Source organism: Tursiops truncatus, chromosome 2 (genome assembly GCF_011762595.2).
Source record: "Tursiops truncatus isolate mTurTru1 chromosome 2, mTurTru1.mat.Y, whole genome shotgun sequence".
In the NCBI taxonomy this organism is placed as follows: Eukaryota; Metazoa; Chordata; class Mammalia; order Artiodactyla; family Delphinidae; genus Tursiops; species Tursiops truncatus.
Window position 1 is genome coordinate 43,534,153 of NC_047035.1, and position 25,062 is coordinate 43,559,214.

Below are 25,062 nucleotides of genomic sequence, written 5' to 3' on the forward strand. Positions count from 1 at the left end.
TAGACCCAAAGAGCAGCTTCTTTTTGGGATTCTCCATTCTAGTGGCAGAAAGGAAGAGCTAGAGAGGTAGTGGGACCCTGTGATGCCTCTTGAAGCTTCTGCTGAGAGGTGGCATACCACACATCTGTTTACGTTTGATTAGACAAAGCAGGTTACGTGGCCAAGGCCAAGGCCTTTGGAGCTGAAATGTGTAATGCTCTCACAAGGAAGTGGGGAGGGTACACCCAGGAACAGAGAGCATCCACCAAGTCCATGAGCATCGTCATAGCCTGGATAGGGGTCCAGATACACACTGTACCTTACAGAGCAGAGACTCCAGATTCCAGACAGAAAATGAGCTAGAGTTATCTGTCTCTTCAAATGACAGCAGGAGAAAAAAACAGAACACTGGTGATTCTACTGTCTGCCTTTTTGATTGCTGTTTATAACTTGATTTCCACACATTTGTATTCCTTTCCTGTTTGCAGGGGATGATGGAACACAGACTCATCCTGAGGATAGCAGCCAGGGAAACAGAATCAAGGCTCGCTGCCTATCCTGTACGTCTATGGTTCTGAAGGCCATCTGGGGACTTTTGATCATCCTGTCAGTGTCATCGTCTTGGGTTGGAACCACACAGATTGTAAAAATTACTTATAAGAACTTCTACTGTCCATTTTTCATGACTTGGTTTTCAACAAACTGGAACATTATGTTTTTCCCAGTCTATTACTCTGGTCATCTGGCCACTGCTCAAGAAAAGCAATCTCCAATGAAAAAATTCAGGTAGGTTTCATGTTAAATGGCCAGTAGGAGATGGTTTGAAATAATTTCATGCAAATATGCGTAATTTCATCTCTTTGGAATATGAGTTGAGTTGAGGAGTGTGGAGAGGCAGGATCTAAGGTCGGTAGTAAACATATTAACACGAGGAAACAGAATCGGTACCACCCCCAAAATTATTAAGTGTCTACAACATGCCAGGCCCTGTGCTGGTGCTTTTGTGTATCTTAGCTTATTCACCATCATTGGTGGTAACAGCCACGTTTTAAGATGCTGTTAGTTATCCCCGTTTTAACACAAGAGGTAATAGGTTTGGAGAGATTCAGGGACTTGTCCACGGTCACACACTTATAAATAATGGAACTCAGATTTTAATTCAGATCAATTTATCTCTAGCCACGTTTTAAAAGAACAACCCAAGATCTCGAGCCCAGAAAAAAAAAAAAAAAACAACAAACTGTATTCATAAGATTATTACAGAAACATTTGCTCAGTATTCTGGACACAGTGGTATTATAGCAGATGAAATGACTTGGTCTCAGGTAAAGGGAAGTTTGGCCTCGGGACGGTTTAAAAGATGCTGTTCTTTGCTGGCTAGGAGCACAGAGAGCCTTGTCTGTTGGTTTGCTAGCCATGAACTTGATAGCACCGTGGTTCTAGTGGTTGCTCGGAGCTAAACCTGACTTCTGCAGCCCCATCTTGGGGAGATCAGGAAGCTGGCAGACATGTCATCCAGCCCTGCACAGCACTCAAGGAAGGCAAAAGCAGTGTTTGGGTCAAAGTCCTGTGCTAACAGACAGCTTCTTGAAAGGAAAAGCCAGAACTAAGGAATAACTTCCAGGACGGTCACTCTGATCGCCAAGAGAAAACAGCAGTCTTGACCTCAGCAGATGGCAGTGGGAGAGCGACAGTTTTCTTCACCCACTTACTGCTCCTCAGCAAAATGACAATAAATTTGTATTGCAGGAGCCAAAATAACCTTTCTTTCTTGCCCTTTTACCTAATGAAAGGAAGGAGTGACTGTTACCATCGATGCATTATAAGACTGTCCTTGAAAACTTAAGACACTGTGAAGGCTTTAATCTTCAACTTCCAATTTATCACCAGCTTGGAAGTGCCCGGGAGTATTGAAGTCACCCTGTGAGCTGATTTTCCACGTGTGTCCATGAACGTTCAGCTGTCATTAAAGAAACAAAAACCAATTCAAGAATGATAAATGTTTTCTGGTTTGGAGGAAAGAAAAAAGCCTTATACCTGTTTGGGATTGCTAAAAATACTTTCTATTTCTTCCCATCAAAGTAGACATGATGCTGGGGCATAAGATCTTTATTAATAACAATATTTAATACATGATTGCAAGGGACATGATTATCAGAATAAAATTCTCCCTGTTTGAAAATACCTCCATTTACCCATAGCACGTGTTCCTATGGTTTAGACACACGTGCTGATAAAAACAGCACAAGTTTAGTCTGGGAAGTAATACCTCAGAACACCTCAAAGCAAGCCAAGTCCGTTTTATTGAAGAGAATACATTTACAAGAGGCTCCTGCTGACAGGAGTGTTGTTTGGGGAATGAGTCTCATCTTCACCGCATCTCTCATGTTGAACTAACTCTGAATTTAGTGAGACCTGTAAGTTGACAAGACACCTCCTCCTGTCAGTGCCTAGTGTGAAGTTGCGCATTTCTGAAACTGAATCAAAGAGCTTTTATTGTCGAGCAGAAAACATTATGAAAACCCCTCCACGTGAGAGGTAAACATTGCCAGAAAATGCTGAGATCCTTGATCTTTTTTCCCTGTAGACTCGTTAACACCATCTGCCAAGAAGGCACCCCCTGAAGCTCTCGTGGCAGAACAAGGGGAAAATATAGTATATAAGCCTGAAAACAGGATTTGTCCCATAGCGCCAGACCCTATACCTATTTCCTCCTTTTCTCTTGAATGCTATGAAAGCATTTCCAGTCTTTTTCTTATCACTACCATCAAAAGAATTTTCAGTAAGATATCAAATCTAGGTGGTAAGGATTGTTCATTTGGAAGTAGTTTTTGATATGTCAATCATTCCATTTATATACTATCCAGAGAATTCAGTTGCCTCAGGTGAATTTGAAATTTAAGAAGAAAAAAATTATATACCATAGTTTTGATGGTATATCAAAAGGGTATCAAAGGGTAATTTCTTAAGGGAAAAAATCTCTAGAAAGCATGAAACTAGAGCCAAAGATAAATTTGCCATGTGTCAGGAAGCTATGAAATGTGCTTAAGATGTACATACAGAAAGGGTTCCATAACTAGTAGCTGCTGGAACAATGATGAGCATAGTTACGTTATTAGTGTCCCCCGACTTCTAAGCTTCTTTCCAAGTTTTGCCTCCTGTCAATGCCTCTTGTCTAGAAATTCTGATCTCATCATCCCAAGGAGAGACCTACTATTGTTATTTCCTTCTCCACAGAAATCCATCTTTTTAAAAAAAAAAGAAAATCACATTTCCCAGCACTTACTGCCTAAATGGCAAAAGGTTTTACCCAGGTGAACTGGCGTTTGAGTGGAGAGCATTTTTATTAATTTTTGTAACAGCAGTGACAAGTGGGGAGAAGGTTGGCAGTGAGACGAGAAGGGAAGAAGAAAGGGTAACAAGGAGGAAGCCAATACCTGGGGGTCAGGATGAGCCAGGCCAAGAGCCTCTGCCGGGCAGCAGCCCTTTGCCTGGGGGACTCTCCCCATCCATGTGCCTCCACTGGCTTCCCCATGGGGCAGGGTGTTCCCTCTCCTGAATCCAAAGTCTTTGCTGGAGAGCACTCTACCCAGCATGATGGTGGGCTCTGGGAAGGAAGAACCATCACTGGCTAAGACCAGTGATAAGAAAAGAAATACTTTAATCAGAAATGGATTTGTTGTGATTCTTAATAAACGTGTATTTTAAAGGACATTTAGCAGTTATAGATGTCAGGATAAACCCACGACTCTCCACTCCAGCTCTCCCTGGCAGACTTCCTCACAGAGCAAATCCCTTTGTAAGTACAGCACACAAAATGTGTGCCCAGTTGCTCTATGAAAACTGCTGCTTGCTCTGTGTGTAACTCTGATTTGAGTATCTCAAAGGTAGGGCTTTAGAAAGGCCATCCATTTTATAATACTGTAAATCAACTACACTTCAGTAATACAAAACAGGCCATCCATTTTATAATAATGTAAATCAACTACACGTCAATAAAACAAAACAGAGAGCCCATCCATTTACCTGTGTGTGTGAGCACGTGTAATTTCTGTTTACTTTGCAAAAGGCTTTGCCTCTGGCTTATTTAGTCCCTTCATTGATGTTTTGTCTCCTTCAAGTTAAAATTTACCTTTGGGAATCCCATTTCCATTTTACAAAAGTCTTTCCATGTTGGTTGTCTGCCACATGAAAGTAAAGTCACCACATGACTGTCTATGTGTTCAAAATGCATTTTTAACCTTCCCAGAATCACTGGCCTATGATTCCCTGTGTTCTCAGCTGCTTGGAAGCAACGTTTACTATGAGGCTTGATTTTGAAAGCCGTATCCCTGTGCTTGGAGCCTCACCACTTTGTCACGCCCTCCCCCCATGTGGTCCTCCTATGGGGTACATTGCTTCATACATGGGAGGCAAACACTGGCTGGAGATTACTTTGCTTTGCAATACTTTGAGGCATAATTATTTCTCTTCAGAAAGAGCTAGAAGAGAAACCAGAAACTAGTATTACATAGAGCCATTTAAATAGATTTATAAACATTATAAATGTGCAAATATGAATAACTTGTTGCTTTAAACAGAATATTTATACTACTCTTGAAAATACAACGCCTGGCACAAGATAGTTGCCCAATGAACGCTTGAATGTTCACGTACAACTGAGTGAAAAAAATAAAGCTGAATTTTCAGAGCCTGTTTTCAGTCCATAATCAAAAAGGCACTGCTATTCTATCACTTTTGATGTTGCCTATATGTATCGCTAGCTTCAACATTTTGATTAAAACAATTCTTTGGGCTAAATAATCAATTTAGTCAGAAACCAAGCAAATCAAAGATTTAACTGAAATGACTATTTTTACACAATGAATTCAGACAATTCCTCCAGAATGGCCAGGTGTCTGTACATAAATGCAACCTGAATTTTATTTATTTATTTTACCATTTGGGGGTTATCACAGATGCTTCCTTCATTTTTTTTTCTGCCTTAAAAATGCTAGAGGAAAAAGAAATTTGTCCATTGGGCAGATATGTCAGAAAAAGGCATAAAGTTTTGGGAATAATAAAATCCCAAGCTGTGCACGCCTACACATGATACATGAGGCTGCATGTGGTCTGTAGCCTATTCAAACAGTACGAACCATCTTGACCCTGTTGTATTCGTCCACTGGGAAAGAATCATCTGTCTCTTCGAATAGCTAGTAATTCCAGCAACCATTCATTTCTGGATTTCTCCGGGCTTCTCTGAGAATGTTTGGCAACAGCAGAATGGCTACCCCCAGGAATCTCCAGAGAATGGGTAGGAAAGGCTTAGCTCTGTGCCTGGGGAGATGGGGACTCCTCCATGGAACCCTTTGCACTCACAGCCCGTAGGTGGCAGAACTGGGTTCAGTAGGTTCCACAGATGAATGATGGGTCTTCAGGGTTTGTGCTCTTGGCTAAAAATGGCTATCAAGAGTTAGTCTACACAAGATGTGTTAAAATTAATACCTGACTATTAACCTCTATTTCTTCTCTAGGGAATGCAGTCGAATTTTTGGTGAAGATGGTCTGACATTGAAGCTCTTTCTTAAAAGAACTGCTCCCTTTTCTATTCTATGGACTTTGACTAATTACCTGTATTTACTGGCTTTAAAGAAGCTGACAGCCACAGATGTCTCTGCTCTGTTCTGTTGTAACAAAGCCTTTGTCTTCTTGCTGTCGTGGATCGTGCTGAAAGACAGGTTCATGGGAGTGAGGGTAATGGCACACTTGATTCAATGCGTAAGGCCGCATTTAATCATAGATCCTTGGTATCAGGAGAGCTGCTTTGTTTTGTGGAGTTTCTGCAAAACTTTTCCCATTGGTTCTGAGTACAGATTGAAATTTGAAGTTGCGTTAGGACGCCCAGGCAGTTACAACATCATGAGACGATAAAGAGATTGTTTCCATTGGAATCAGTCAGCTGATTTCAACAGGAGGCACTCAGGGAAAAGAAGTTCTTTTCTTAGAATTAATGGTGTGATCAACTCCTTCTGTCCTCGGGAAAGAAGGGTCTGAGAAAATTAGCCACAGTAAAGATTATGATTTGCTTTTTTTCCAATCAACATATGTTGGGACAACTCCCTCATGTCTCTTCCCCCCAGAGATGGATTTAATATTGGTGGAAGTAGATAAGGTTACCAAACAGTAATTAAAGTGACCAATAATGGCACGATGCTGTTAAAAGTGACTATATATCTAGTGTGACTAACTAGATATGGAACTAAAAGCAATAACTCGTACTTTGGGGTACAAATCCTTAATTGAACTGCATTAAACTTCCACCAGCCACTTCAGTTCTGAGTTCATCCCTTTCACAGGTAACATGGATTTAAAAATAAAATTTTTTTTGTATGCCTGATCTTTGTTAGATTGATGGAAAACCACGCAGATGTAAGGAGCCAGACCTCATTCATATAATCTGGTATGCCACCATGATGAAAATATTGAGTAAAAAGTTCTTTGAAAGGAAGTCCAAACGAATAGCCTTCTTCCAGAAGATAAACATCACACAATTATTGTTCTCCGAAAGAGATGTCCAAGACTGGATTTGAAACACGTTTTGCTATCAAAATATTGCTCTTGTTGCAATGATTCCAGGGTCCTTGCCCTGCTAAATGCTGAAATTCATGTTTATATTAGAGAGAGTTTGTGACAGGTATCATCCTGAAAAACTTCATCTTAATAGCTAATTAGCTAATTCTGGTTGTATCTTGGGAAATGCTGCTCAGAAATTCAGAACTGAAACTTGACATGAACAAGTGAAAAGCTACAGCAGAAGACAACACAAGAAACTGAATCAGTCCATGATACCATTAAACTATACCAGATGTGGTCCCATACTCATTCTCCATAGCTAATCTTAGATTTCACACCCAAAGGGCTTAGCATCATGTTTTCACACATGGAGCATTGGTACTGTCTGTCCACCATCACGTGCCCTGACAAGTACTTGAGAACAAGAACCTTCTTTACATTGCTCACTGATCCATTCAGCTTGGGCTACATAATTTGTGGGCCCCAGTGAAAAGTGAAAATGCAGGCCTCCTGTTGAAAAAAATTGTGAATAGGGCTTCCCTGGTGGTGCAGTGGTTGAGAGTCCGCCTGCCAATGCAGGGGACACGGGTTCGTGCCCAGGTCCGGGAGGATCCCACATGCCGTGGAGCAGCTGGGCCCGTGAGCCATGGCCGCTGAGCCTGCGCGTCCGGAGCCTGTGCTCCGCAATGGGAGAGGCCACAACAGTGAGAGGCCCGCGTACCGCAAAAAAAAAAAATTGTGAATAGTTTCAACATGGCAACATCAGGGAGCCCACTGCATCTGCACAGGTCATATGCCCATGAAACTAGTTCTACCTCTATCTCTAACACCTAGAATGATACAAGGGACAAAGTAGGGACTCTACATATTTAAGGATATAGTGAATGAACTCATGCTTACAAGATCTTTCTCTTGTCTATCTACTACCACGTTGGATCACCCATGAGTATTTGGAGGGCCTTGTCAGAAGAGAGGGCAAGAAAGGAGATTTAGGGGCTTTCCTGCTCTTTCAGTGTCATGTGAATACCAAAAGGAAATAGATATGTTCACTATTAGGTTTACCAGTGAGCAAATCAATTGTATTAGAGTGAATGAATGCATTTAACCATGGAACTTACTTATGCAAGGGGTCATATCAAAAGAAGCTTGATGTTTATTTGAGGACTGTTAGGGGGAAAAGCTCAGCTGTGTAACATTTAAATGGCAGATTTAGGAAATCTGCCTAGAAGCTACAAAGCATTTCTATCTTAAAATTTGCATCTGTGGTGGGTTTAATGGTGGCCCCCAATAAGGTGTCCACACTCTAATCCCCAGAACCTGTGAATGTGACCTTACTTGGAAAAATAGTCTTTGCAGACATAATTAACTTAAGGATTTTGCAAAGAGGAGATCATCCTGGTTGATCTGGGTGGCTCCTAAATCCAATAACAAGTATCCTTATAAAAGACACACACAGGAAAGACACACAGAAGAGGAGAAGGCAATGTGACCACAGAGATAGAGATTGGAGTGATGCAGCCACAAGCCCAGGAAAGCCAGGGCAGCCGCCAGAACCTGGAAGAGGCAGGAATGTAATATTATTCTCTCCCAGAGTGGCTGTTGGGAGCGTGGCCCTGCCCAATTTTGAACTTCTGGCCTCCAGAACTATGAGAGAATAGATTTCTGCTGTTTTTAGTAACCAAGTTTGTGGTAATTTGTTACAGCAGCCTCAGGAAACTAATACAGCATCTGTAAGTAATAAGACCTGATAGAAGAATTGTTGAGTAGCCAACAAGTAGTTGTTAACAAGTAAATACGTAAATTAAGACATCATAATGACAAAATAGTAAGTATTAATGTCAGGCATGCTGGGAGAAGTCAGGTATTTTTCTTTTTAAATGACAGGAAGTGCTTTACTTCTCACTGTGAAACATTAGGAAGTGTTTAATGCCATGTTCTAGAAGAATGTCAAGGTGTAATTTTAATAATGCCCATAATCAGGCCATGGAATATAAGAAGCACTGAAACATATTCAGCATTTTGCCTTTTGACCACATCAGCAGTTCTTTTCCTTCTGAGACATATTGAGAACATGTATAATTAGGTCATTTGAGAAATTAGAGGAGGACAAATACAATACTGACAACATAAATGCAGCTCTTATTGCCTACACCCATAAATAGGACACAGCCTGTAGATGCCACCCCACTTGGACTACTCTTTTTTTTTTAATAGTTAAAGGGTTGCTTTCAGTCATCAAATCAAAATGTATATTTCTGACTCATTCTAAGTCTTCAGTAGCTCAGAAAAAGATAGTTTGGGGATTATGATTCTCATTTGCATGACCCCAAGAATTATCACCCTTAAGATAAAACATATGGCCTCCCCTACTTCTTTTTTTTTTTTTTTTTTTTGCGGTACGCGGGCCTCTCACCGTTGCGGCCTCTCCCGTCGCCGAGCACAGGCTCCGGACGCGCAGGCCCAGCGGCCATGGCTCACGGGCCCAGCCGCTCCGCGGCATGTGGGATCTTCCCAGACCGGGGCACGAACCCCCGTCCCCTGCATCGGCAGGCGGACTCTCAACCACTGCGCCACCAGGGAAGCCCCCCTACTTCTATTTTTCACGTCAAAATGACACGATGAACTGAATAAAGGATGCTTTAAATTATAATATCAGTAAATACGGGTTTATCTGGAGCACCAGTTGGCCAGCATTAGCAATGCTCACATAAAAACTAATTATATGTTTTGAATAACTTGTTAATATTTAGTTTCCTTGGAATTTTGATTGAATCACAGATGGAACGGTAGTCTGCCATACATTTAGTTTTCTATTATGAAATTCTTTCAGCCAGTTTGCTGGTGAGTTTTGGTGTGTTAAAAAAACTCATAAGTAGTTGCTTACAGCTGATGTATGATAATCATGTGGAAATTAGTAAACTTCTTTAAAAGACCTTTCTTTTTAATTGCAAAAATGTTGCTAAGTGAGAATCCAGCTCTTGCAGCATTGAAGATGGGTGTTTTTCCCATCTCCAAGATCCTGTTTTGTTTAGCTAGCATTCTTAAATTCATCAGAACAAGAATATCACTGAATATCAATGACATTGATATTGATCACAGAATATCAATAAAAAAAGGTTCTCCTCAAAAAAAAAAAAAAAAGAGCCACTGCTTCAGGTTTTCTTCTCTATCACTGGCATCCATTTCACTCCAATGAAAAGTAAATGTCAGACTAGAAAATTAACACCCTTTCTTTCAGGTCTTGTCCCCCCTTATTTTTATATTATTAATTGAAAATGTTCATTCATTTTCAAATTTCCTTGAACATGTGAAGAAAATTGGTGGGCGATGAATGGTTCAGCAGACCCCAACTTTTATAGCAGATTGAGGAAATGAATTTGTGTCCCCCTTCAGCTTGGTAGCCACCTATTTTCTAGGTATAATTGGGTCCTTATGTGTTTAGTTTCCCAAACTTTTGTAGACTTTCCTCCATCCGCCAAGAACTGACTGGGGTATGACAGTTAAATGGAATCTTTCATTGCTTAAACTGCTCTTCTCTGAATTCAAATTGGGCTCCAGGGCACTCTAAATCAATCAGGACCCTGGAGCTGAGCTGCTACTGATTTGTGCCGATATTACATATTTAGATAAGATTCAAGACAATCTTGTTTCCATCTTGCCTCTGATTGGCATTTCTGCAGTTAACTCTTCATTCCTGGGAAGTGCAGACTGCTCTGTCTAGAACCTTCATGCTTCCCTCTGGAGGCAGTAGAGGATGGGTAGTGGGGCTCTTCCCCTTTCATCCTCCTCTTGGCAGGAGAATGATTCACGAATACAGGGAGGGGAAAGCTGAGTTGGGAAGGCTCTCCGATTTTATGCCCTCAAGGAACCCATAACCCCTGTCAACAAGGTGCAGTCAATAGGTCTCCTCTACCTTCCACACGTACTCTGGAGTCTTTCCTTCCGGGATTTCTTTCCTTCTCTTCCATCCTGGTCTTCCTTTGGGATCGTTTTCAGATGGGTTTTTTTTCATATAAAAACAGATGTGTATGTGTGTGGCAGTGGGGTGGAGGATGGGAATCTTAGTTTGAGTCTCAGGCTTGACCTGCCCCGACCCAGGGACCCACCCACCTCCCCCTCACACACACACACACAGAGTATCCGGACAGCTGCGGACTGCCCACCTCTTTCATTTCTCACACGTCAACTCTTGTCCAATTTCAGTGGCTCTGAGTAAAACAGATGGCTCTTCTTTATGGAAGCTTAAACGTAACATGTGGACAAGTTTAAGGATTCTGTGTAGCCATGGTTCCCTGAAAATGGACTCTATCCAAATACACTCAGAGGGAAGAAGGATGATCACCAGTGCAGGTCTCATTGGCCAGACTATGAATGTGTATCCCACCTTCAGCTGCTAACCTTGAGTCTTGAACTTGAGTGCAGTCTGGCCAGCAGTATAGCTTTGAGGCCCCCCATTTCAGAGCCTGATGTAGGCTTGGGATTCAAGGTCCATTGAAAGCCGGGGAAGCTCCTACCTGCTCCACCCAGCTCCAGAAACAGGGTTAACCACACGGCAAATTAAGGAAAGATGTTTGGGTTACAGTTAGAAAGAGAAGCAGTTAAAGGTTCATCTCAATACCCTGAATCCTAAAAGAGCTGATATTGTTATGCGAATGATAGTTCTGGAAATCATTCGTCAGTGGGAAACACAGTGACTGTAATGAGGCTCATAAACCGTCCTGGAGATCCAGAGCAGGGCCGGACCCTTTTGGGTTTTGAGGCCCTGAGTCAAAAGAGGAAAACAATGAAGATAAAAGAAAACAAAAATCAGCCAAAAGCCAGCTATTTCTCTAGGTTTTATCTATACAAACTAATTCTTTGGGATGGGAAAGAAACCTTGCTTTCAGGCAGGGCCACAGGTAGTATACATTTCAGTGAGATCACCAGATGTTTACTGTTAAAGCCCTCTTTGGGCTCTAAGAACAGGTCCCCCTCATGGTCCCCCTCTGATTGGCCCTGAGAGTTGACGCAGAGACTCTGGGAGGGAAGTGAGCCCACAGAGGAAGGTAGTTGGCTCGGGTGGTGATGTCGCTCAAGGAGCACGCAAAGATAATGGGCTAAATAAATAAATCCTCTTCCTCAGGGTATTCACCCCAGGTGGGCACACCATGATGCGAGAGAACCCAGAGGTTTAGAAGGTTAGAAATGAGGCATCGGCCGCTTTACGATCACTATGGTTACCAACATTTTCACCCAGGTCAGATTCAAGTAACGGTTGTGGTGGGTTTCCATCTTATTTAGACACCTCTGGTTGGTTATGGGGCTGCAACTGGAGTAGGTTGTGAGGAGAGCCATGTTTTTCTGAAGCCAAGCAGGTGGCACCATGACGTGGCACCATCGGCAGAGGAGTCCCTCACGTGGACGCCAATGTGCTCAGAAGCATTGCTGTGTTTGTCAGCATGTGGATGTCACACGTGAGCCCTTCTGACACGGTACTTAAAGCGCTGGCTTCCTGCAGGTACATTTCCAGCATCCTGAGCACAAGAAGAATCATTTTGTACTTTTTTTGTTGAGAAGACAGACTAGCAATCCTTCCTTAACGATTGATTACTTCTGAAAACGCACATGACTCAGACCTGTGCTTGGGTTACATATTCTCCAGAAATCTCAAGAATATTTACTCTGCAATGAACCAATAGTTCCAGGCAGAACCACTCTAAGATCATCCAAACAACCACTCCAAATGAGCCTGCCAACCCAACACTTCCCTGCATTTTCTAGATTAGCTGAGCTCCCTTCCCTCAGTTCCAACTGTGTAGATAAGAAACATACTGAAAAAAAAATTTTAAACATGGCCATAGAGAACTTGTTCTATCAGATAGCTGTGAAATTTAAATAGAAATGCGGAAAATAATTTCTCTTTTCCCCCCAGGTAACCTATATAACCTATAAATTATTAACCTATAAATACCTGTTCATACCATAGAGAGGAATTTTTCTAACATTGGAAGTATTCAGATTTTCATGCTTTTGGAACTTAACTAACAGCACTGTCTGGCCCCCTGAAGTGAAAAATGCTTCTCTCCGTGACCGCAATTCAAAGAGACATTGGTATAATTGATATGACAATTTAAGTGGTCTGAGCTAATATTTTCACAAGCACTTAAATATAAAATGTAATGGAGACCTTTAAGACGCTCATCATGACTATAATTCTGAATTGCTATAAAATTATGTAATCTATGTCCACGTCCAATTCCTATCTTGAGAAAACTTATAATAGAAATAAATACAGTGCATATGTATTTTTACTAATGGCTGACTCAGAAAAGAAAGTGTTCCCAACCGGGTCATATCCTGGGGATAATGGTATTAAATGTTCAACACTTTCCAGACAGTGTTTTTGGTTTTTCCCTTTTTTTTTAATTTTTTGTATGGACTGTTTGTTTTCAGAATTCCCTAAGCCAAGAATTATATATTATACACAATTGCTTAAACCCAGATATTGTATATTATAGAATAATTTTAATAATTTTAAATATTAAACAGCACATCATGTTAAAGTTTCATTAGGATTAACACTGTGTTCTATTACCCCTGTCTTGAAGACACTACCTATTTTTTTTACTAAGAAAATACATCTGATGTTTGGTAAAAAGAAAACAAGTATTAATTCAAATTTATTATCCTACAAGTTCAGTATTTTGAGGGAAATCTGTGTACATGAATACTTTAACCTATGAACATTAATTAACACAAAAACAGATCAGAAAATGCCAGTGTTTAATGTAACTTTTCATTTCTCTGACATCAGATTGCCCAAAGAAATGTTGCAAATCCCTGGCTGAACTATAAATCCCCAAATCAAAGAAAATGATAAGTCTCACAGAATTCCCAGGTCTAGGTAACCACTTCACCATGTTTATTTATGAGTCTATGACTTCCTGTTTGGAAAATTTCCTTGACACCTCACATTGTGTGCATTTGTATTAAATTCTATTCCCTATAGTTTGAGGCATAGTCTAACTGGAACACATGGCTAGAAGGTTTAGAGACTGTGATACTCAGTCAGCAAGAGCAATGACCCCCCCACACACCGAGCAGCCTCCTGGATAACGCTTTATGAAGACAGTTTTTCACTGCTGACAAGTCGGCTTCTGTTCTCAAGTACTCCTGCTGCTTTTCATAAAAGACGCTTTAGTATGGAGCTGGCTCTGAAACCAGCTGTGCCCTTGCTTTGGGTGGTCATTAACAAAAGAAATGCTTTAACAGCATCTAAATTATATGTGCCCTCCTTATCATACTTTGCACTGGCCTTCAGCAAGTCTACAGTTGCATGTTGAAGATCTACATTTTGTTGTAATGAATAATTCACTAATAATATTTCAAAGGGTCAAAAAATATCCCACATGTGAGAAAACTATCTACAGAGGAACTGATTTGCTTGCGAATCCTCAGAACTGAAGCTTAACAAAATCGATCACCAGGTATATTTAAATTTCCCACAAAGTTGCATCATGATTTTAAAGTCAGTGAGACTATTTCACAAGGAAATGACATAGTGTTTCCTATTCCAGGGTTGTCATTTTACTGTTTATTGTAGCTCTAAAATGTTTTCCAGTAGAACCAGTTCAAGGTAAATTAAAGAGATGCCAACCGGCATTTCACAAAGGAAGTGGACTCCTGTTTGGAATATACCAAGGATCATATTAATTTACAGTCAACCATTATGATTTCAATCAAATTCTTAATATTTCACTTTATACAGCTAATGCTCTAGAATAATTGAATGAAATTATCTTTCTGTGGCTTAATTTGCATGTAAACAAAAGGAAGAACTAGCCTCCGTTTGATATTCCAAGTGACAGTGCAAACTCAGCTCGCTCCTTATAAATCACTCTGAAAGATTATTCTCTTTCCTTTTTTCACTTTGGCCTAAAAGTGTCCTCCTAGCTGCATTAATATTATGTCTCCATAATCAAGTTCTGGTTATGTGGAGATGTTCAGAAACATGCATTGATCCAAGCAGCTGATTAAAATGTATGCTGAATTGTCTGAGGAAAAAGAACACAGTACAGATGAAAATGCTAAGAAGTGACTTCCTATTAAATTTATTTCACCACTATGGGTATTAATCTCTAGGAAGTTGATCTAAAAATTAAACTACAATTACTAGCCCTTAATTAGAATGTGAGCAGCTTCTATATTTTCTGCCTGGATGTCTCATGAGCATATGGATTTCTTGCTAATACTGACCTTTCCTACATTTAAACAGTGATGTACAAGAGGTAATTGGGTTTGAGGAAGCATGTAGCAACTCCCACGAAGCCTTCAATTGCTTCTCTGGGGTATGGAGGCATCAATTAAAAATTTTTTTCTCTTTGCATTCTACTTGATAGATAGTTGCCGCAATAATGGCAATCACTGGCATCGTCATGATGGCGTATGCAGATAATTTCCACGCTGATTCCATCATAGGAGTAGCATTTGCAGTGGGCTCGGCCTCGACATCTGCACTGTATAAGGTATTTTGTGCACTTCCTTATGTACTCAACTGTCATTCGCAGCTTAGACTTTTAAGTAATAAAAGAAGGAAGGACAAAGAAAATCTTGACTTGCAAAAAAAAAGATGGTTTAAATAATAACAAGTACCAATTATTGAGTACTTGCTACAGGCTGGGTGCTTGCTAGAAATTTTCACCTGTGTTAATGCACCTTTATGAGGCATAGGTACTTATCCCCACTTTCCAGATGAGGAAACTGAGACTTTGAAAGATTAAGTAACTTGTCCAAGATCATCCAGCCAGGAAGTGATAGAGCCAAGATTTAAACTCGGACTGGTCAACTCCAAAGCCCGTGGTCCGTGCCCCAAACCCTCCCAAATCATCCATCAGTTATAGCAGGAGCCGAGGAAGACTTCTCCCCTATGTTTCTTTAATTAACTACTGAGGTCATTATTTCAACTACCATGAGGTATTAAAAATACCTTGAGAGTTTACTGTTTGTTGCATATTAACCCCGTGCCGTGTTATGAGCTAAATGAAGAGCCTCTTTTCCTCTCTGATGGATACTCTGGGTTTGTACTCACAGTTCTTTCTCCCCTGGGGTGGCCTGTCATCAGTGAAAGCTCTATTCGGAGTCACTGTCCCTGACTTCAGAAGTGAGGATTAAGAGAGCAGATCTAAAAGGTTATTCACAGAAGCTCCACTTTTCAGAGCCAACTTTCTGGATGTAGCTAAAGAACTGTTCCACTTTCACCTCTCTTGAGGTTTCAATGAGAAAATCCTCTCTGAAAGGCAGAAAATGCCCTTTGCATCCCCCCCGGATGCCTGTTCCGATTATTCATCAACTCTGCTGCTCAGAGGACATTGTGTCTATTTCCATATCGACATTTCCTGGCCCACTGATTCTGTGACAAGCTTGACAGGTGTTCACTCAATCACCATTGGTGTCTAACTTGCCCCCAACTGAGTCTCCACGGAGATGTGTGATGGGACCAAATACCACGAGCACGTGCTCAAGTTCTCTTAAGTCTCTCAAGAGAAGAAAATGATACGTTTAGTTGAAATTAAAAGCAATACCCGGACTTGCTATATGCCTGGGATGGCTCTTTTATAGAGAGAATTCTCCTGACCATGTTACAGATGTATTCATTCTGGGAGTGGTAATATTTTGCTGACATGCACAAAATCGTATGTGCACCATAGAAAAGAGATACTCTGTGCTACATTGTTTAAGGATTAATAAAGGAAGCAGAGGGGTTAAAAAGCCAAGAAATATGGACTAGAGAACTGGCTCCTCCCCAGCCTGATGGGTGATTTAGGCTAGCTATACATGTCTCCTTGCCATCTTTTTCTACACACAGATTTATAATCCAGAAAACAAAGACCATCTTTTTTTAAATCTGGAGAATACGGTACTTGTGAAAATATTTTAGGCTCAGAGAGAAAAGTGCTTATAAATCCATGGCATTGTTACTATTTCTCTCAGTAATATAATGATAGGCTCTCTCTGTCCAATTTAGTTTTCAGTACCTGTCAAAATAAGGGTAAAATGAATCCCATGCTTGAAGAGAAGAACTGACGGCACCTCAATCCTAGATGTTTCTGGGCTTGTCTGCACTCTTATTTATCATCCACGCCATAGCCATAACTGATGGTGGTGTTTTTCCCAGTGTTTCCCTGTGGCACAGAAAGTGGAATTCATTTTATGGCATTTGCTGTTTCATATGAAGGCTAGAGGGCATTTGAATTCCTTATCTCAGCAGCACATTTAGTGCCATGGAGACGGTGGGATAAGAAGACATAGAGCCTAAACCCTGGGCCAGTTAGTTCATGATGTAGAAATTGCCTTTCTGATACAGCAATGTCCCTGACTGTGTGGCTAATGAGTTCCTTTCTCGTTCTAGGTTTTGTTTAAGATGTTTCTCGGAAGTGCCAACTTTGGTGAAGCAGCACACTTTGTCTCCACTTTGGGTTTCTTCAACTTAATCTTCATCTCCTTCACCCCGGTCATCCTGTATCTCACCAAGGTGGAGCACTGGTCCTCGTTTGCAGCTCTGCCGTGGGGCTGTCTCTGCGGGATGGCAGGGCTCTGGCTGGGTAAGTGGCCCTGGGTTTTGCCTTCCATTTCCTATGTCACTTGACCTCTCCTTGGAGAGTTAAATTGTCATAGTAAGATTATTCCTTTGGGTACCCCTGTCCTCTCTTTCCCAAACTTACCTAACGTTGGTTAATGGTTGCAAAGTTCTTTGCAGATTATTGCTTGATTAGATCAGAGCTATCCAGCTAGTATGCCTCCCACGGGTTAAGTGCTGAGCTGATCACCACGGATCCTCAAGTAGCCTCGTCCATGCTTCATGATGTACTGTATGATGTTATTGTGTTCCATGTGTGGCACAGTGTGTCAGGTGGGGGGGAGAGTGGATGGGGGATTCAAGGGACTCAAAGTGGATCAAAATGGCAGGAGCACCAAGTGCAGAAAGAACTGGGGAGGAAGGAAGGAGATGTCATTCGGGAGGGCAGCAGGTCACGGAGGGCCTGGAACGCCATGTTGAGGGGATTGGCTTTCAAATCCACTTAATGATCTTTAAGCAGGGAGGTGACAGGCTTACATCTGCATTCTAAACAGTCTACGCTGGTCGTGTCTGGAGAATGAGTTTGAGATGGGAAACCCTCACCAAGAAAGAGAAGATGACAGAACAGGACGAGGTGGCCCTGCTAAGTAGGCTGTGCCTAGCAGATGACGAAGAAATAGCCACCTGGAGTGTTTCTCATGTTCTGTCTCCCAACTCCCCATGACTCTGAGGCTGTCTGCTTCACCTGAGCAGCTGGGGGCTCCCACTTTCCAGCTGCGCTTTCATTTAATGTGAGAGGAACCTCAATATAACAAGCCCACTCTTTCCTCACCAAGCAGTTGAATAACAACAAACACCCAATGACTCAGTGTCTCTGCTCAGAATCAAACCCCTTTCGTTCTGCTCCTCTCCCCCCGTTCCACCCGGTAACAGCACCCTCTGCCTACTCCATGTTCACCTGCCATACTGGACCTGCAGGACATCTGCCGCCCCTCAGTTGACCTTATTTATCAAGATGACATAGTCTGAAACAGCACTGCAAGTCTTAGGAGGGAAAAAGAATGCCCTTGTTTTCGTTCCCACAAAGACATTGGGTCATCTTCTTCTACTCTGGCCCAGGCCCCTAAGGGGAGCTCTTCAACTAGACAGGAAACACTCACGAGAAAGATCAAACATTAACTGTTGATCCTTTAAATTCTACTTTTGAAGGCCAAAAATGTGTAGTTATGACCGCTCACAACCTGTGCTAAATTGAGTAGTAGAAATCAATAGCAGTCTTTCCATAAGACCAAAACACCCTAATTAAAAGTGCCTAGATCTCTTCCTGGCCAAAAACAATCTAATTGGGAATAACCATAGCCCAAATTTCACTACCTCTTGGCCCCAGCTGTGACCCGTGATCTCCAGCTTGCTGCAAAGTAGCCCTCCACCCACGTTGATCCCTTGGCACCTCTAATACGTGCTCCTAAGCAAGCCTGCTCAGGCAGGGCATCACCCATGCTAGCCAGACCCTGCAGTTCTCCACCAAGCAGCGTGATCTCCACACTGCACTGGGTGCAGTGCCACCCAGCTTAGAGCTGCCCCACAGGCTCATCCCCGTGCCTGGAGCCCTCTCTGTGCCAGGGTTGCCCTGTGACAAAATGAGGAGACAGCCTCTCTCCTGACTGTGTTACACACCCCAGGGTTTTACAATCTTCAGTGCTTCTGCTCTTGAGTTTTTAGTGCCACCTTCTCTTCTCCATAGGAATCAGATATGATCTAGTGAGAGCAGGGCTGGAGACAGATCTGAGAGGCAAAGAGCAGGCTGAACTCTGACCCCAACCCCCATCACCTATAACTATGGCTTCAATCTGCTTAGGTTCACCTGGCCTCATTCCTGCTCTGGCTTGGCCATAGCCCACGTGCAGATTGACATCATCCATTCACCTGACATGTCTGAGGCCCACTTAAACTCGGGCAGGGCCCCGTGCTATAGACAACATATTGAATTATGTATTCTTGTCCTGAGATTGTCAAAAGAGCTTGTAAGTGTTCCACCTAAAGCACTAAGGAAAAGCAGTGAAGCCACTCGGTCCTTGTTGAGTGAGAAAAGCTCAGTTCTCAACCAAATACCAATACTTCCTATCAATCTGCTAAAATATCCAGTTCAGCCAATAAAATGACAGTTGGGAAGTTTAGCAAAGTCTGTGCTGTGTTTAATAAATTCCTGATTTGTTAGAACAGGTCATATTTGACTCCCTAAACTTGAGGAGAGAGTTGAGATGCTGGAATATTCATTCCCATTGCAGCTCTGCCATTAAGGAGTAGTTATCAACTTAGGAAGGTCCTCTGCCTTGATTGCCACTACTATTGTATGAAAATTATGAACAAGCCCAAGTTTTGTGAAAGTCCAACCCACCGTCTCTAACTAACAAGCAGGAGTGACTCCAGATGACTAAGTTAGTGAGCTTAATTAAAGTAAGAATTATAGGTAACAGTAGAAGAATAAACACTGTCCTAACTGGAATGGTTCTAGAACCATCTTTGGTTCTACAGAGAATGGGCAACAGCATTTAGAGTCATTTCCGTAGAGATCCTTTCTGAATTGAGGACTTTTTGTAGTTGTTAAGACTCATTTCTCTAACCCCTAAAATAAACATTAGCTTGAAATCTATTAAAATAATGCTATGTAATTTATCATTTTCTTTTCGAAAACAAGTAATTTTGATCATTTTTGTGTAGATAATTATTTTAACTAACTTTATATTTACCTAAAAATGTCAGAAGATATGTATTAAATGGTATCAAGTTATACCTACAGTTGGTTCTGTGGACCTGCCCTGGGGTTATCTGTGTACAAATCAGGATGTGGAAAAGGTGCCTGGGGTTCGGTGAATTACACTGCACACAACTTTGTTTGCTCATGTAATGCTCACCCCAAAAGAGAGGGAATAATGCAGCATAGGCCATCCTTGGACAGATCTTCTGTTAGGCAGTAACACCAGGGCCTTTTAGTTATTCAGGAATATAGCATGATATAGTAAAGTAACAAGGGAGAAAGCCCCAATCAGTCACCAGCTTTCAACCTCTGGCTCAACTTAATAGTGCTAATGAGCAGGGTACTGAATTGATTATTTCACTTCTTTGCATGGCTCCCTACCCCCTTTGCCAACCAAGAGATCAGGCAGCCAGGATAGCAGAGGAGGAAAAAGGAATATGACTATTTCAGGTACAATACATATGAATCCATCTCCAGAATTAGAGGATTAATTGACCAATGGTACAGATAATTTAGAAGGCATGTTTAGCATAGACATGGATTCTTTTATGTTAAGAAGGAAAGAGCCCAGCATAGCAATTCCCCTTTATCCTGTATATCCTCCTTTATTTTACAGCCTTCAACATCCTGGTGAATGTTGGTGTGGTGCTGACATACCCAATCCTCATCTCCATCGGAACAGTGCTCAGCGTTCCTGGAAATGCAGGTACTGTACGATTTGACGTGTGCACAGGAAGTCTCCTGCTTGTGTTTGTTTTATACCCTGAATTGTTTCTTCGAGCAATTGTGAGTTATGTCACTTGCCTGGGAAGATGTTTTTAAATATCATGAAGGTGGCAGACAACAGAATAACTATGCATCACATTTTAAATTTCCAGCTACAAACACTGTTTTAACTTGGTTGTGCTTTTAGACTTAAATACCAAATGTATCATTTGGGTTTCATGTAATCTCCCTGACAACCTCATTTTGTGGTATTTTTAGAGGAAGTCCTATGGAAACAAAAGGCATCCCAGCGTAGGAGTCTCAAACATCACTAATGAAAGTGTAGGAAACATACAAGGTGTTGGCACCACATCAGACTCTCCATGGGGAGCTGTGAAAGACTCTCCTGGGGGCACAGCAGATGGCCCTCTGGAACAGACATAAGAAAAAAGCAATTTGACTCACTTCAGGGACAAGAGGAGAAGCTACTTTTCCAGGAAAATCTTTCTAGGTAAACTGTCCGTGGGACAAATAATGAAAGTGGGTTATCTGGATGACTGTATAGTCCTTCTAATTTTAAAATTCTATTTTTCCAAGTCTTAGGTAGCCATCTTTCTTTACCCCCAGTACAATCAGCAAATATTTATTGAGCACTTACTATGTGATCATGACTATAGAAGAGACTGGGAAAAAAAGATATTGTTCCCATAAGAAACTTACACTGAATATGGAAAACAAGACCGACATATATGAAATAACTTAGAACTCTACAAAGTAATTTATCATCAAATTGTGTAAAACACTCCAAGGACTATAAGATATTTAGAGGAAAGTCATATCAGGGAGGAGTGGAGTTGTCAAGGAATTCCATTCATTCATCCATGAATTCATTCATTCGATAAATAATTTCTGAGCACTTAGTATATGCTAACAACTGTGCTAACACCTGGTGATAGATCCTGAATAAGACACAGCCTCTACCCTCAGGACCATGTAGTGTAGAAAGGAGATGAAAGGAACTGAGTAATTACAATGTAGAGAGAGAATGGCTTTGATAGAGGTATGTACTGAATGCTCTGAGTGCACACAGGAGGGGCATCCAAGGAGGCTTCCTGCAAGAAGAGTAAAGGGAGGGATCTAACAGAGGGTTTAGCTGGATGAAGTGCATATGAAGAGGGAAGAGCATTCCATGCAAAGAGAACAGCATATATATGATTCCACTGCTAGTTACATTCCTGCAAAACTGAAAACAGGGACTCAAAAATATCCTTGTATGTGAATGTTCATACTATTTACAACAGCCAAAGGTGGAAACACCTAAATGGCCATCCAGAGATGAATTGATAAACAAGTTGTGATACAATGGGATATTACTCAGCCATAAAAAGGAATGAAGCACTAACGCATGCTACAGTATGGTTGAACCTCGAAAACATTATGCTAAGCAAAAGAAGCCAGATACAAAAGGTCACATATTGTACGCTTCCATTTATAGGAAATATCTAGAATAGGTAAATCCACAGACACACAGCAGGCTGACGGTTGCCAGGTGAGAGTAGTGGGCTGGGGAGTAACTGCTTAATGGGTACGGGGTTTTATTTTGAAATAATGAAAATGTTTTGGAAACAGATGGAGGCGGTTGTACATTAAGCTGTACAAAACGAATGTACAAAATGCTACTAAACTCACTTTAAGCCGGTTAATTTTATTTTATATGAAATTTACCTCAATTAAAATTTTTAAAAAGACTAGCATGTGCAAAGACCTAGACATTAATAAGCCTGGCTCTTAAAAAATCTTCAGTGGTCCAGTGAAACTGGAGAAGCATGAAGGGATGCAGAGGAAAAGTATTAAGAAATAAAACTGCATGTACACACTGCTATATTTAAAATAGGTAACCAACAAGGACCTACTGTATAGCACAGGGAACTCTGCTCAATATTCTGTAATAACCTAAATGGGAAAAGAATTTGAAAAAGAATAGATACATGTATATGTATAACTGAATCACTTTGCTGTACACCTGAAACTAACACAACATTATTAATCAACAATACTCCAATATAAAATAAAAAAAAATTTTTTTTAACTGCAGAGGTTATTCAATCAGATGGCATTTGCCTGGAAGGGTAAGTATGATTTAGAGAGAGGGAATGGAAAGCAAATGGAGAGAGTGGTATTGATAATGACGTGGAAAAAGAGAAGATGAGCTTGAGAGAACAAGAGAGACTTTTGGAAATCTCTTAGAAGTAGCACTGATGGGGTCATTTGTTTTCAGAGAAGCTTAGAAACAGTGATGGACTGACTGACTTGCTGTTCCTTCCCTAGCTGTGGATCTCCTGAAGCAGGAGGTGATATTCAATGTCGTCCGCCTGGCTGCTACCATCATCATCTGCATTGGGTTTCTGCTGATGCTATTGCCGGAGGAGTGGGATGAAATTACCCTGAGATTCATCAACAGCCTGAAGGAAAAGAAGAGTGAGGAGCATGTGGATGATATCACTGATCCCAGTGTCCACCTGAGAAGCAGAAACAGGGCCATTGGGACTGTGTCCATACCACTGGCTTAGAGAGGAACACATTCTGAACGCACGTGTATGTATATTCTGTGAATATAATAAAATTTTCTCACCACCTGTACACTCAAACGACAGTATTAACTCTGAATTTGCGTAAGTCATATGTGAAATAATGCTAACAATAAAAGTTTACATTTATATGCTTATCAAGGAACTGGTGTAAATAATCATAATAGATTTTTTTTATTAAAACATATTCATACTTGTTCTATTTCTTCTGGGGTTTTTTTGGGAGGGGGAGATTTTCCCCTAATTCACAAAATTTTCTCAAAATATGAGGTTCTATTAAATTATGGGCTTGTCATTACCTTTTTCTCACCTGGAACTGAGACCTTTTCATTCAATCAGAAAAAATTGCATAAGAGGAGAAAGTACATGAAAAGGATACACACTTTACATATATTTAAGTCCAATAAGAGCCTTCAATTTGAAAGCTGGAAAGTAATTAAGTATCAACAGAGTATCTTCCATATGCAAGACCTACACTAGGAACAATGAAGACGTGAAGATGTAAGACTGCATCTGTACTTTCAACATGCTTACAGGAGTACAGAGCATAAAAGAGGTTAGAAATATCTCTAATATGAGGTAGACATTTGGAAATGGTATAATGGTTATGGAGAGGACATCTATTTCACCAGTTTTAGAGCTGTTTACATTTGCTGTCACTTCAAGTCCCATTCACCCTTCAACCCACCTTCTGGGCACCACCTTCTGCCCACATCATTCCTCTGGTGAAGTGCATTCACCAAAGTCACCAATGACCTTTTTCTTGCAAAACCATATTGACACTATTCAACTCTTACTTTATTGTCCTCTCTGTAGCATTTGCATGATGACCACTCCTTTTTCCTGCAATGTTCTTTTCACCTAGATCCCATTATGGTCTCCTGGTTCTCTTTCTGCCTTACTGGCTGCTCCTCTGGACTCCTCTTCCTAGGCTGGTCTCATTGCTGTCCGTGTTCAGTCCTTGTCCTTCTTAGCATCTCACCCCACACTCTCTGCCTCAGAGATCTCATCTGCTTCCATGGCTTTCAATGTCATCCATGTGGTGATGGCTTCATAATATTTATCTCCAGCCCAGATTTGTCCCCCAAGCTTCAGATCTGACTATCCAAATTCCTTCTGCAGCCTCACTTGGATGCCCCATTGTTCACTTCATGTTCAAGAACATAGTTAAATCTATCATCTCTCCTCCTCAGACCTACTCCGTCCTCTCCCTTGTTGCCTGTCTAGGTTAATGGTACCATCATTCACGGGCTGCCCAAGCCAGAGATCAAACTTAACTTCTGCCTTCCTCACCCTCCACATCTAAACCATAAATCTTATTGATTACTTTCCTTAATATTTCTTGAATCCATGCACTTCTCTACTATGCTACCTATTCTATGACCCTATCATTTCCTGATGAATGAAATACTCACTTTACTGGTCTCTCTAACTCCCAGTATTGCCTCTCTCTAATCCCTCTTGTACCCTGCAGAATGACTTTTCTAATATATAAATTTGATCATTCTACTTCGCTATATAGAACACTTCAGTGACATCTCATTGTCCTCAGAGTAAGTTCCAAACACTTTTGCAGGTCATTCAAAGTTCATCACTGATTGGCTCCTGCCTACCTCTAGAGAAGCACCATAGAGTAGAACTTTCTGTGATGATGGAAATATTCTATATCTGCACTGTCCAACATAGCAGCCACAACTGGCTATTGTGCTCTTTAAATATGGCTAATGCTCTAATTTTATTTATTTTAATTACTTTTAAGTTAATATTAGTTAGCCACATGTGGCTCTTGGCTACCATACTGGACAGCACACCTTCTACCACACCACCCCCTGCAGCCCCCTGGAATCTCTGTGCTTTAGTGACACCATCCTTCTTATAGTTCTTCAATCAAGACACGTTCTCTTTCTTGTACTTCCTTTTCC

At 41.2% G+C, this 25,062-nt stretch overlaps 1 protein-coding gene and 1 long non-coding RNA gene across 4 annotated transcripts in view; one reads left to right on the top strand and one right to left on the bottom strand.

Annotated features, from left to right (window-relative positions):
* The window catches only part of LOC109548022 (uncharacterized), a 138,643-nt gene that overhangs the window by 11,691 nt on the left and 101,890 nt on the right, over nt 1–25,062 (bottom strand). The window contains exons 2-3 of one of the 3 annotated variants that reach the window (XR_002174015.3): nt 5,593–5,688; nt 3,417–3,610 (exon numbers count right to left, since the gene is read on the bottom strand). The exons of the other annotated variants lie outside the window; for them this stretch is intronic. This is a non-coding gene — a long non-coding RNA (uncharacterized lncRNA). The remainder of the gene's footprint in view (nt 1–3,416; nt 3,611–5,592; nt 5,689–25,062) is intronic. 3 annotated transcript variants of the gene reach the window in all.
* SLC35F4 (solute carrier family 35 member F4) lies at nt 497–23,174 on the top strand. The gene is made up of 6 exons (XM_033851099.2): nt 497–765; nt 5,496–5,715; nt 14,913–15,038; nt 16,922–17,114; nt 20,464–20,553; nt 22,881–23,174. The coding sequence occupies exons 1-6, from the start codon at nt 548–550 to the stop codon at nt 23,120–23,122; spliced, it is 1,089 nt and encodes a 362-aa protein (XP_033706990.1). The 5' UTR covers nt 497–547; the 3' UTR covers nt 23,123–23,174.